The sequence below is a fragment of the Anguilla rostrata genome, chromosome 7 (assembly GCF_018555375.3).
Source record: "Anguilla rostrata isolate EN2019 chromosome 7, ASM1855537v3, whole genome shotgun sequence".
Classification (NCBI taxonomy): Eukaryota; Metazoa; Chordata; class Actinopteri; order Anguilliformes; family Anguillidae; genus Anguilla; species Anguilla rostrata.
The window spans coordinates 45524702-45538338 of NC_057939.1; the positions used below are offsets into that span (position 1 = coordinate 45524702).

Sequence of the window (13637 nt, forward strand, 5' to 3'; positions counted from 1 at the left end):
ACTATTTAGGATCGGTTTGGGGTCCGTTAGGGGCAGTATTTAGGATCGGTTTGTGGTCAGTTTGGGGCAGTATTTAGGATCGGTTTGGGGTCAATTTGGGGCAGTATTTAGGATCAGTTTGGGGTCAGTTAGGGGCAGTATTTAGGATCGGTTTGGGGTCAGTTAGGGGCAGTATTTAGGATCGGTTTGGGGTCAGTTAAGGGCAGTATTTAGGATCGGTTTGGGGTCAGTTAGGGGCAGTATTTAGGATCAGCTTAGGGTCAGTTTGGGGCAGTATTTAGGATCGGTTTGGGGTCAGTTTGGGGCAGTATTTAGGATCGGTTTGGGGTCAGTTTGGGGCAGTATGTAGGATTGGTTTGGGGTCAGTTTGGGGTTAGTTTGGGGTCAGGTCACAGTCGGTGTGTTGCTTGTTTTACGGTCGGTCTGAGCTCACCTCCAGTTGGCCAGAGGCTGCGCGCTGGTCATGGTGTCAGGGATGACCGCGGCGTGTGGAACTGAACTGTGGGTCAACTGCTGCCACGCCTGAGGGAGGAGAATCTGCTGAGTACCACCGGGCCAGGCCTGCTAGAGAGAGAGAGAGAGAGAGAGAGAGACAGACAGACAGACAGACAGACAGAGAGAGAGAGAGAGAGACATAGAGACAAAGAGAGGGGGAGAGAGAGAGAGAGAGAGAGATAAAGAGACAGAGACAGAGAGACATAGATATAAAAAGAGAGAGAGAGACAGACAGACAGAGAGAGAGAGAGACAGACAGAGAGAGAGAGGGGGGAGGAATGAGATATTTATCATTGTCATTACTGATGGAAACACTGATGGAAAATTTCCTTTTTACTCTCTCACAGAGGAGACAAATCACCCTGTAGCCCCAGGAGTATGCGCCCTCCCCCCCAACACACACACACACTGAAGTGCAACCCCTTTTGTCACCCCCAGACTCTGAAAGTGTCTCCCTCTCCCTCTCCCTCTTTCACTCTCTCTCCCCCCATTGCTCCTGCATTCTCCACATTCCTGACCCAAATAAAGGCTGGTCCCGAGCACCAGTCCCCCCGAGGAGGGCCCAGGCCGCTTCACTTCACCAGGACCGTCCGACATCCCCAAGGGGAACAACACAAAGCCTGTGCTTTTGGGGAAAATGCAGTGTCAGGGCCAGCGCTGCCTTAAGAAGGATCGTCTCTTTCAGAAACGCAGACAGGAGCAGGGATGTTCTGCCAGGAACCGCTCAGGGTGAAAACACAGCTTTACGAGAGAGGGGGTGCGGGAGGGCGCGGGGGCCATTTTGGTGTGGTTTTGCGGTCTGAGGTATTTCAGGCTGAACATTTGAATGCAGCACAACCGTAACCCCCTCAGAGATCTTAATTAAGACAAAGGGGGAGAGAGAGAGAGAGAGAGATAGAGAGGAAGAGCTTGCCACTTGAATAAGCAGACAGCTTTCTGTAGAAATGCACGCATGGAAAATTATTTGGGGGGGAGGGAGTTGTGTGTAAGGGAAGATAAAAATGTATAAAAATGACTGCTTTAAAGAACAGTTGTGGCATTCCAGTCCACAGAAAAAAAGAATTTCAGAGCCGGCAAATTTGTTGCTTTCAGGTAACAACTACACAACTGATCAATCACAGCCCTAACCAGCCAGTCCTGTCAATCACAGCCCAATCCAGCCAATTCTGTCAGGCACAGCCCAAACTAGCCAATCCTGTCAGGCACAGCCCAAACTAGCCAATCCTGTCAGACACAGCCCAAACTAGCCAATCCTGTCAGTCACAGCCCAAACTAGCCAATCCTGTCAGACACAGCCCAAACTAGCCAATCCTGTCAGTCACAGCCCAAACTAGCCAATCCTGTCAGACACAGCCCAAACTAGCCAATCCTGTCAGTCACAGCCCAAGCCAGCCATTTCCTGGAGCAGAGTTCAGTCCAGGTGAACGCGGAGCTCTGTCTTCAGCTCTGTCTCCAGCTCTGTCCGTAAGGCTTACCCAAAATCCTTTTTGGCAGGTGGGGCTGGGGGGTCAAGGGGCAATCTTCACAGCTCATATGACGCACTGAGGTGTAGGTGAGAGGGCGTCTCCGCGGCAACGAAGGTCCTTACCTGTGTGAGCAGGCCGGGCTGGATCTGCAGCGGCTGGGCGCCGGGGGCCTGTGTTACTATGGGAACGGCGTTCTCCATCCGCACCGAGTACCCGCCATGTTTGGAGGGAGACGCCTGCAGGCCTGAAGAAGCAAACAGCACATATTGCGCAACTACATTAGCATTACATTAACATTACATCACGTTACATAGCTCAGGAGGTAAGAGCGGTTGTCTGGCAGTCGGAGGGTTGCCGGTTCGAGCCCCACCCTGGGCGTGTCAAAGTGTCCCTGAGCAAGACACCTAACCCCTAAATGCTCTGGTGAATGAGAGGTATCAATTGTAAAGCGCTTTGGATAAAAGCGCTATATAAATGCAGTCCATTTACCATTTACATTACCATATTACATTACAGGAACATCACATCACACTAAAATGACATTACTTCATATTACATGTTATCATTATATTATTATACAGTTTATACATTACCATGAGCTTCATTACACTAAATTTAGTCACTTAACAGATGCTGTTAACCAGAGACACTTACAAAGCGTTTATTACAGTGCTCTGGTCCGGTGGACTTCTGTGTGGGTTTCTGTGTGTGCATGTGTGTGCATGCATGTGTGCATGTGCGTATTTGTGCATGCGGTGTGTGTGTGTGCATTTGTGCATGCTTGGTGTGTGCATGTGTATTTGTGCATGAGCGGTGTGTGTGTATTTGTGTATTTGTGCGTGTATGTGTGTGTGTGTGTGTGCGCGCGCATGTACACCAGCCCGTCAGCTCACCCTGGAAGCCTGGGGGGCAGACGATGAGGGCCTGCTGAAAGGGGTCGGGCCTCGCGGCGCACAGCTGGGGCCCCGCAGGGGGGGGCATGGGCAGGCTCCTGGGGGCCACGGCAGGCTGGTAGAGCGCAGATTGGTAGTTTAGTACGGAGACGTCGGGGGGGACCAGCGACAGGCTGGTGCTGGAGGACGGGGGGAGGTCTGGGCCCTAGAGGGTTGAAAAGGGGAGGGGGGGGTCACTAATAATAATAATAATGATAATAATAACAGCAGCAGCAACAACAACAATAATAATAATAATAATAATGATGATAATAACAGCAGCAACAACAACAACAACAATAATAATAATAATAATGATGATAATAACAGCAGCAACAACGATAATAATGATAATAATAATGATAATAATAATAATAATAATACATATTATTATTATTTGTTATTACAACAAAATGCCAAACAATATTTAACACCAAACATAATGCATTAACAAAATTCATAATTACAATTTTCATATACCATGCAATAACCATGAAGACAAGTTCAAGTTGCTCAGGATGACCTGGTTATTAATAGTTTCCATGCAGATAGCAGACTAATATGATTTAAAAACTTAGTTATGATAATCGCTCTCTAGAGGAGAGGGAATGTTGAAGGGGTGCATCTTGGGTAATGGGCAGGTTTTCATGTGGTAAATGTTCACAAAACTAAAGAAAATAAGTGTGTGATGAAGACATGAAAACCAGGACACTCCTCAAGGTCTCCTTTTCAGATAACAGACATAAGGCATGTCTACAAACACACAAGGAGATAGATCCATTTCCTTCATGTGGCATAATTAATGAAGAGACAAGAATGTGTGAAGATTCACACCCAATCAGGAAATGCTGGGAAAGTCATTCTCACCACCAATGCACAAAAAAAACGTCTTCTGTTCGTATATTTTCATTTTGCCCAACCAATGATTTCTATAGTAATTAATGAAATAAAGATTATGCCGGTAACTTAAAATGAAATCTAGCTCTTGGCAGGCGACGCCGACCACCTGGCCAATATCCTCTCGAAGAAACTCCTTGGACTTTACTTGAGTGTCACCGTCTAATATTTCTGAGGTAATTGTAATCTTTTTATTAAGCAGGTATGGAGCAAACTAAGAGCACTGGCTCATCTTTCCTCTTTAGTGTGCTTGACGAGAAGCAAGGGGGATAGCCAATCAATGTGCAGCTGTGGCATTCATCATGCAAAACAAACAGCCCAGCCCAGGAGCTGTCACATAAAACCGCAATAATGTTTCAGACCCACGAAAAGCAGGTAATAAATCATTGTCTCGGGTCTGATCGTTATTCAGACCGAATGATGCAATAAAAAATATGAGTGCATTAATGACACAAAAGAATCCCTTTTTTTATCAATGTGTGTCTTCCAGTCTCAATTACTGCCTGTAAAAAAAAAAATAATAATAGCATTCTGCAAAAACAAGACCTGTGTTCCTTGTCGTGCCCCCATAATCTTGCTAAATGCTAAATATTCTTTCCACACCTCGAGCAAATGTGAAAGGGCACTGAAGCCATAACGTGAGAGAGCTGAGCAGTGAATTCCTCTGGGACAGAAAGCGTCGCAGTGTGCGCAGTCCCCACATAGGGGGCGCCCTTAGTGCCTACAGCACATAAAGAAACACTTACGATATTGGGTACAGTGGTGAAATGATTGTAAACAGACCAGGCTGTGAACAGAGTCAAGCTGGTTGTAGACTGACCTGTCTGTGGACAGTGTTGAGAAGCTGTAGACTGACCTGGCTGTGGACAGTGTTGAGTGAGCTGTAGACTGACCTGGCTGTGGACAGTGTTGAGTGAGCTGTAGACTGACCTGGCTGTGAACAGTGTTGAGTGAGCTGTAGACTGACCTGGCTGTGAACAGTGTTGAGTAAGCTGTAGACTAACCTGGCTGTGGACAGTGTTGAGTGAGCTGTAGACTGACCTGGCTGTGGACAGTGTTGAGTGAGCTGTAGACTGACCTGGCTGTGGACAGTGTTGAGTGAGCTGTAGACTGACCTGGCAGTGGACAGTGTTGAGTGAGCCGAAAACTGACCTGGCTGTGGACAGTGTTGAGTGAGCTGTAGACTGACCTGGCTGTGGACAGTGTTGAGTGAGCTGTAGACTGACCTGGCAGTGGACAGTGTTGAGTGAGCCGAAAACTAACCTGGCTGTGGACAGTGTTGAGCTGGTTGTTGAAGGTCATGGTGAGGTTGGTGGAGGTGCTGGGGGCCATGTGGGTGATGAAGGGGGTCTTGCTCTGGTTCACCGTGTCGTACATGTGAACCCTCCGCTTGCAGATCTCCATGTTCTGAAAACAGGACTTCACACTGGGGGGCGAGGGGGGGGCAGGACAGGGGCAAAGAGGACAATTCAATCAAAACTTCATGAGCAGACAAGACAGTACAATCCTAGTGAGATTTCAGAAACAGAAAAGTCTATAATGCCCCTCATTCTGTCTGATTTATCCATTTATTCAAAGATTATTTCATTAATTTGTTTGCTTAACTTTTAGTACAATTGTGCAGAGTGCCCGTGTTAAGCACCAGAGCTTTACTGTACGCAGTGTTTCCCAGCACCCTGAAGCATACACAGAGAGGAGCCAACGCTTTATGGCCTGATGACATCACCCTGCTCCTGGCTCCTGCTCTCTGTTGCCCCTGACAACTCTAAGACAAAAGCATGCATGGCTTGTTTTCCTCACTTTTCTCTCTCTCTCTCTGTCCCTCAGAAGATTTAACTGGTGCAATTTTGTCTAAAGAAAGCAAATCCCCAGAAGACAGACACTAAGGTCGAAAGGTTAGGGGTTAAAGGTCAGGGTTAGACCATTGTGTTTTAATGGACTGGAGGAAGAGATTGGCAGGGTTCCATCATAGCTCTCTGGCGATTCTGACTGGCTGTTGCATGACCCATCCCAAAATGGCAGGTCTGGACCCCTCATTCCACCCATGGCATTCTCCTAGTGGAGGGGGGGGTTCCACAGTAACCTACTTTGAGCTGTGGGGGAAGTCCAGCAGGTGCGTCATGGTGACAAAGGGGTGGTTGAGGGTCTCGATGGGGGTGATGCGCTTGTCTGCGTCGATGGTCAGCATCTTGGTCAGCAAGTCGATGAACTCCCGCCGGTCGGCCTTCTCCGCCAGCATGTCGCTGCCCTCCAGATCGGACGCCATGTTCACCTGAGCAGGGGGAGCGAGAGAGGGAGGGAGGGAGAGAGGGAGGCAGGGAGGGAAGGAGAGAGGGAGAGACAGACAGCTGAGAGGTGTGTACCTGTGCTGTTCTGACAGACACAGGTAAGAGGTGTGCAAACTGTGCTGTTCTGACAGACACAGGTAAGAGGTGTGCAAACTGTGCTGTTATGACTGGTATAGGTGAGAGGTGGGTACCTGTGCCATGTCATCCAGGCAGTTGAAGATGTATTTTCGGGCCTCCTTGGATTTGATCCCAGTCTCCCCCTCATGGTCCTCTGGTGTCTGTAGGAAACGAGAGGCAATGTCACCTCGGTAACCCCCAAACATCAAATGATCTCCAAGAGATAGAGGCATGAGATATACCCAAATATCAAATCAGACAGGAGAAAGAGTCACAATGGTAACATTGCCAAAGCAAAGTTAAGTGCAAACACACAGACACAAAAATATAACTAATACTGAAATTCCACAGTATTGCTGGGTGCAGCTCACATTAGAGTGTGTGGATGTGTGAACAGACTCTACCTTCAGTCTCCACAGAGGGTAGGTCGATTCAGTGTCTCTGTTGAAGAACCTGGCTGTCTTCGTTCCCGCGCTAAGCAGATACTCAGCTGGCAGGCCCTGTGTCTGCGATATGTACCGAATCTGAAGAAAGAGAGAGAGAAACCAGACAGCGAGGGGTTAATATTAAGCAATCCCAATCCGTTTTCTCACCCCCCCTCAATATGGCAAACGCACATCACTGTCACAATTACTCATTACACAACAGGTGTTTTTCCCACAGTGTTTTCAGGGAGGATCATGGGAAATCAGGGGACTTTGGCAGAGAAACGTGTTTCAGCTGGTGTTCGCGGAGCTGCCCCCAAACCCAGCGCTCGCCGAGCACCGACTTCAGCTTCGCCTGCCAAACTGCGCTGCGCCTCGGTGCGTTTTGTCACTCAGATCCTCATTAGACACAGCGCTTTACATCGCCATGACAACATCGATGTTTGGTTCTGTTTTGCAAGGCAAGGAGACGGAGCGCGCCCTTTCCCCAGCTAACAAATTTTCCCACAATGCAGTGCACGGCTGTGGGCAAGATCTGAGCTCTGACCTCTCAGTATGCTTACACCAACATCTTGCTCTCTTTCGCTCTACCCTTTCCCTCTCTCTCTAAATGTAGTGTTCAAATTCACACACCTTAGCAGCATGCTAAGGAACTTATTATAATAATAAATATGCACAATAATAAACAGATGACATTCAGAATGAATGGTGGGCTCGCTCTCGTACCTGGTCATATTCTGAGGCTCCTGGATAGAGAGGCCAGCCCAGGAAGAGCTCAGCGATCACACAGCCCAGGGACCACATGTCGATGGCCTCAGAGAACGGCAGGCCCAGGATTATCTCAGGAGCTCTGGGGGCAGAGGTCACAGGTCAGGGGTCAGTACACACGAGACAGCATGACATATCATAAGGCATCAATGGCCAAAGAAATTATACACCTGAATAAATATGTATCACAAAGCTTTATTATAAACTGGCAAATAATAAAAGAAAACCCACCACACTTCCACCACAACTCAAAATACATTTTCCACATTTGGAACTCTCAATAAATACCACTAAACATGACAGACATCCCTTAAGACAGTGGCACAATAAGAACAGAATTTAAACAGACAGGCAGTGAAATTAAGTGACATAATGCCGCCAACTTAGCAAGATGGATGCATTTTTTGTTTCATTTAATTCAGGCAATTTCCTCTGACTTTTCAAGGGCATAGAGATATTGACATTCTGTGGCTTTTCCACAGCTTATCAGAACGGAAATATTTTCAAGGATTTTTAAAGGACCCCCAGGGGGGCATGCTGTGTTCTCACTGCACAAAGACACTATTCTCCCATTTTATTAGACTCTTAACCTTAAATACTGGGCAGTGAAACGGAGGACAGTGTTGCACATTTCTGTGGGATCAAGGGGGAGACTGACTCCTCATCCGACAAAACTAGCATATTTTCAGCAGCAAGGTATTGTGGGAAAAATTCCCCACTGCCGGCAGGTCACCAGAGGGTCAGTCACGTGGTGACAGGGCTCTGTCCGGAGGCATTCTGGGACTGCAGGGCTGAGAGGAGTCTTGTTTCAACGCATAAAGTTGTAAGTTATTAAAAAGTGCATCAGCACAGCCAGGAGCCAAGTAAAAGCCTCGAGAGTCACTCTTACCTGAACACAACCAGGACGTGAACACGCACACACACGCACGCACGCACGCACGCACGCACGCACGCACGCACGCACGCACGCACGCACGCACGCACACATTAATTATGGGAAGGGGAACATTCTGGACACACTCACAGCAGGGAGATGTTTCCTACCAACTAAGTAAAGCCCACAAAACTCTGGGAAAAAAAGGGTGGCATTTCAGGCCAAGAAGACAACACTGCATCACTGACGCACATAGAATGTTTAGCATCGCCCATGAGCACCTCCCATGAGCACCGCCCGCAGGCTGGACATGTGGCGGTGTTCTGGAATGCACCACGAGTCACTGAACATTCCGGAAAGGAGCTGGGAACAGGAACAGCGCCCAAATCTGAGCACAAACACTTTGTTTTTTTGAAAGACACTGAAAAATGTCCTTTCATTTCAGGAAAGTTGTTTCATTTCAAGGTTTGAGAGGGGGAAAAATGCTGACTGCTCTAACTTTTTCCTCCCCCTCTATCTCTGCATGGCACCAAAGAGCACTCCCCAGACTGAGGGGGGGAGAGAAAGTGTGGAACGAGTGAAAGAAAATGGGACGACGAGAGAAATAAAAAGTTAAGGCCTCTGTTGTTATCTACTGAATGATGAAACAGTGAGGACAGGTCTTCAGATTGTGTGGAATGTATCCGAGAGGGAAAAAAAGCCAGAGAAAAATCACAACAGTATCTGCTACTCACTTCTTTAATTATTAATGACAGTATTCTACTTTTCCGTTCATAAGGAATCCCCTCATCCACCCAAATATCTTAAAACTTTTCACAGAAATACTCACACAAGCATTTTTCAGACAAAGGTCAGAAAGCCACAGTCAAGTCAGAAGGAAGTAGAACAGATATAGTATTAGTATACTGGAGTACTCTCTAAGCTGTATGTCTATGCAATTGGTTGGGGGGACTGTCCAGCTCTGGTGTGATGCCACTGCTGAAACCAGAGAGTCACAGAGTTTAAAGAGCTGCAGCCTATTAAACGTGAATAATCCCCCTTTGCTTGGCATTAAATTAATGAGGCGCCGCAGCAGCGGAAGTCAAGGCTTTACTGGAAATATGCCTCACTCTCCTCACACTGGGGGGAGAGAGAAAGAGACACCAGCCGGATGGGACAGTGGGGGGGGGGTTGGGCAGGGAGCTAAAAACAGAGGCAGGCACTCAGAAAAGCGGGAGAGAAGAGACGCAGGCGCAGTTCCAGGGGTCTCCCTGTCTCTCACAGAGCATCAATCCTCCTGCCATCTGTCCCCTGCTGTCTGTCGCAGAGCTGTCTGCAGTGACTAAGACGCAGCAGACCAGACCTGTGCAGCGCAGCTCAGGACCAATGCGCAGCCGGTCGAGCCAGGACCAAGACCAGTGCAGCCAGCACTCAGACATGCGCAGCTGGCACACAGACCTGCGCAGACAGTACCCAGACCTGCACCGCAATTCCAGGCAGTCAGTCGCATCAGCGCTAGTGTGTATCCAAGGCTCCCAGGAAGCCACTCAAATTTGCAAGCGCAGTAGTGTAACGGTTAGGGAAGTGGGGCTGTGACTGGGGTTGCAGGTTTTACTTTCCATTTGGGGCCCTGCCATTGTCCGCCAGAGCGAGGTGCTGTCTTACATCAGTAAATATTCAGCAGTAAAATGGATTTTACATAAAGAATAGAAAGGTAAGCTGCAAGAGTCGCTCTGAATCAGAGCGTCTGCTACACACCGAGTTGTAAATGCAACCGCGAGGATCAAACAAAGACAAATAAAAAGGAAATGTCATATTACCATACTGGATGTGACAGATCGTGTTTTCATTCTCGGTATGAGCGTCATCTCAGAGAGTTTGGTGCTTGCGTTTGAGAGAGAGATAAAGAGAGAGAGAGAGGGAGGGAGAGGGAGAGAGGGAAATGGAGAAAGAGTGAAAGGGGGAAAGAGGGAGAGTAGGAGAAAGAGGGAGAGAGGGAGGAGAGAGAGGAGGAAAGAGAGAGAGAAAGAGGCAGAGAAAGAGAGAGAGAGAGAGAGAGAGACTTATGAACGTGTGTGGTTCTCGGTGGTCAGGCAGGGTGCAGCTGTGTCACGTTTCTCACCCAAACGTTCCCTTTGCCAACCCGTCGAAGGCAGAGCGGGAGCCAGTGTATCACACAGGAGCACATTAGCAGCACTTACCAAACAGACAAAGCTATCGCTGCCTCCCCTCTCCTCTAGCTTCCCTTCTTTCTCTCAATTCTGCTCCCTCATCCCCCCATCTCTCTCACTCACTCACTCCCTCCCTCCCCGCAATGCTTCATAATTACCTGTTCATGGGTGTTGATTATCATTCTCCACAGTGCAGTGCTGATCTTATCCATTATACATTCATTTCCACCTGGGGGGGAGTGGGGGGGGGGGGGATGTAGCTGAGGGGGGCAGGGGGGTCACGGCATTAATTCAGCCACCGCATCATAGAGGGCTGCTTACTGACGGTGGGGGATGGGAGACTGTGTGAGTAGGGAAAGGATGCAGCCCCAATGAGAGAGCTGTCATTGAGAATTCTGGGTAATTCCACAAGCAGTGAGCAAGAAGAAAACGAAAACCCCAAAACTAATGGCCAGAGAGAAGGATCGCTGTATCAGCAAAATAATCAAATCAATCAAACGCACACATATACACGCACATACACACAAACACACACACATACACACAAACACACACGCACACACTCCCATCGCATCGCAGGGGCAGAGCAAACCCAGGTGTGGTGCTCCTTCTCATGCTGTTAGAGCACAGACAGGAAGGGCTGTCCTGTGTTCATAAAGACAGGGGGTTCTTTAGGAACAATCACTCACACTGACAGGTAATTAATTTCCCCCCTCCAGCCCTGTCAAACACTCACCTGTAAGTACATTTAATCAGTTTTCATTGTCTACTTTCTTTTATTGTTCCCCCCCACCCCCCTCCAGTTTTGGGACTGCGGTAATTTTCCATAATCAACAGTGCCATCTGCATTAAAGAGAGGTGCAGGTTTAATCTCTCATTCTCTTGTCCTTTCAAGCAAAAAAGCAATTATGTCCTGGGAGAATCTATACAATACGACGGCTTTCGTGTCTCATTCTGGAAGGCTCAGTCATAACAGACAAAGCAATGTCATTCTCAGCCGCCTGACAGAACTGAGGCAGGCAGGAGGCGTGGAGTGAATGCTAACACACCGTTCTGGCTGCTCTTACTCTGCGTCCTCGCTCCTCGCTCTGCATGCTGCCTAGGTGGGTTTCAGGAGGATAGCCTAGCCAAGTCTAGCCTAGCATAGCCTATCCCATTATAGCCTAGACTAGCCTAGCATAGCCTGGCCTAGCATAGCCAAGCACAGCCTATCCTATTATAGCCAAGCATAGCATAGCCTAGCCTAGCATATCCTATCCTATATTAGCTTAGAACAGCCAAGCCTAGCATAGCCTATCCTGTTATAACCTAGCACAGCCAAGCCTAGCATAGCCTATCCCATTATAGCCTAGCATAGCCTAGCTTAGCCATGGTGAGGGATGAACCAACACAGCCACGTCAGGACAGACCGAGCGGGCGAGATGAACGTGTTCACCTGAGCACACCTGCACAGGTAGCGCTCACCGAGACGACACCTGCCTGCCCACAGGCCGCTCCCGATCACGCCGCCGCTCGAGCACGCCTCTCTCTAGGCGTTTCTGCGGGGGGGGGGGGGGAAACTTTGGCTCTCATTTTTCTCCACCACAGCCTGGATCACGGGCCCATGGGAACCACCCCGCCAGCCTTCCAGCTTCTCTCCTCAGCTCCGAATTCCCTCAGACCCTCATTAAGGATTTTAGCAGCGAGTCAGGCCCGCAGAGTCACGCGGACATCCTGACACTCGTCAGAAAATCTGCTTGCGCGGTGCGGCGGAGAGAGAGAGCGCAGGAGAGCGGGAGGGCGCCCGGCTCCTCGAAGGCTCGTTTAAATCACTGGCGCTCGCGTCGTTAACTAAAGACTCCTGAAGGCCGGGCTCGAGCGGACACGGGTTCAAACCGGCCTCGGGCGCGGTGTGCGTCCGCGGCAGGACGCGCTGTTCTTCGGGGCACAGCCGAGCGGGATCAGCGCTACGGTCGCTACGCCACACAGTCCGCTGCGCTGATCTAAAGTGGTAAAAGGGGAAGGGGAAGGGGGAGGGGGAGGGGGAGGGGGAGGCGGTGGGCGGGGTAGGGTGCTTTCTGATGTTCTGATGCATGCAAATGACAGCCGTAGAAAAATGGAAAAGCTGTCACCGGAGTTAATTAGCGCAGGAGTCACAAAGGGGGGGAGGGGGCCGCAAATTAAAAACTCCGCCGGGACATTTTAATTACACAGAACCCACAGATCAGCAGTTTTTTTATTTTTTTATTTTTTTTTGCGTGAAGCGAGTTTGAGTGCCGCCACTAAAACGAGAGCGGCACGGGGGGGTGGGGGGGGCACGAGGGGGGGGGGGGGGGGAGTCCTTGGGCTCGTCTCTTACAGATGGTAAAGAGCCGCTTTTCCATGGAAACCACACAGCTGAACTTGGTCCTGTGCAGTGTTGGGGGGGTGGGGGGCAGAGATTCAGGGGCTCCTGCACTTCAAACGCTGAAATACGCTGTCTGAAGCTCTCACAGCTCAAAACCCCCTGAGCGCTCCTGATCTCCACCAAAACAAACACGCAGAGGTCACGTAGCGGTCACGCGCAGGTCAACAGTCAGACAGGCTCAAACCTCAAATCACAGCCACGGCGGAAAAACGTCACATCACACTGATATCGGGCTCTTCATTTCTCATGGAAATCTCATGGAAAGGGCCTTCTGCACCAAAATAACTCATTATGAAAACATTCTCAAATTAATCTGCGCAGGAAACGACAGCTTTGGAAGAAGAAAAAAAAACGTTTTCCACCTTAAATACAGAAAACACAACAAACCAATTGTCATGATGTGGTTTATCATAGCAATGCTCATTAAAAGGCTTTGTTCCAGTGACACAGAAAAGAAACGCACTTCAGTTTAAAACTAAAATGGGACAATGTCTGCACCTCCACGTACGTACAGCGTTTTTCCACACAGCCAGAGTTGGAATTACGTCAGAGCATCAGTTAATTGCCCTCCAGGTGTCTGTGGGAAGAGTATACAATGAAGCAGGCCAGAATCAGACAACAAATGTGCCCCCCTGCAATCTGAGAAAGACTCCACAGGAAAGAGGAAGGACACAGACTACCGAGACTGCAGTGAGGTAAGGATCTGCAGAAACACCATTTTCAAAGCTCTGTGTGAAGCTCTTCCCTGCTCTGGAGAATCAGAGGAGATTTCTGTCACAAAGGTGAAGACAGCCAGGTAAAATGGAGACCAGAGGTGGCAGAATTTGTTCCGTCTCGTG

The 13637-nt window shown here is 49.0% G+C and overlaps 1 protein-coding gene across 2 annotated transcripts in view; it reads right to left on the reverse strand.

Annotated features, from left to right (window-relative positions):
* The window catches only part of hipk2 (homeodomain interacting protein kinase 2), a 46932-nt gene that overhangs the window by 9465 nt on the left and 23830 nt on the right, over positions 1 to 13637 (reverse strand). The window contains exons 3-10 of one of the 2 annotated variants that reach the window (XM_064344655.1): positions 7347 to 7470; positions 6600 to 6719; positions 6270 to 6356; positions 5878 to 6062; positions 5054 to 5216; positions 2855 to 3059; positions 2084 to 2205; positions 434 to 561 (exon numbers count right to left, since the gene is read on the reverse strand). In XM_064344655.1, the coding sequence (XP_064200725.1) occupies positions 434 to 561; positions 2084 to 2205; positions 2855 to 3059; positions 5054 to 5216; positions 5878 to 6062; positions 6270 to 6356; positions 6600 to 6719; positions 7347 to 7470 (1134 nt within the window). Of the gene's footprint in view, positions 1 to 433; positions 565 to 2083; positions 2206 to 2854; positions 3060 to 5053; positions 5217 to 5877; positions 6063 to 6269; positions 6357 to 6599; positions 6720 to 7346; positions 7471 to 13637 lie in introns of both variants that reach the window. The other variant, XM_064344654.1, reaches the window with a different exon arrangement.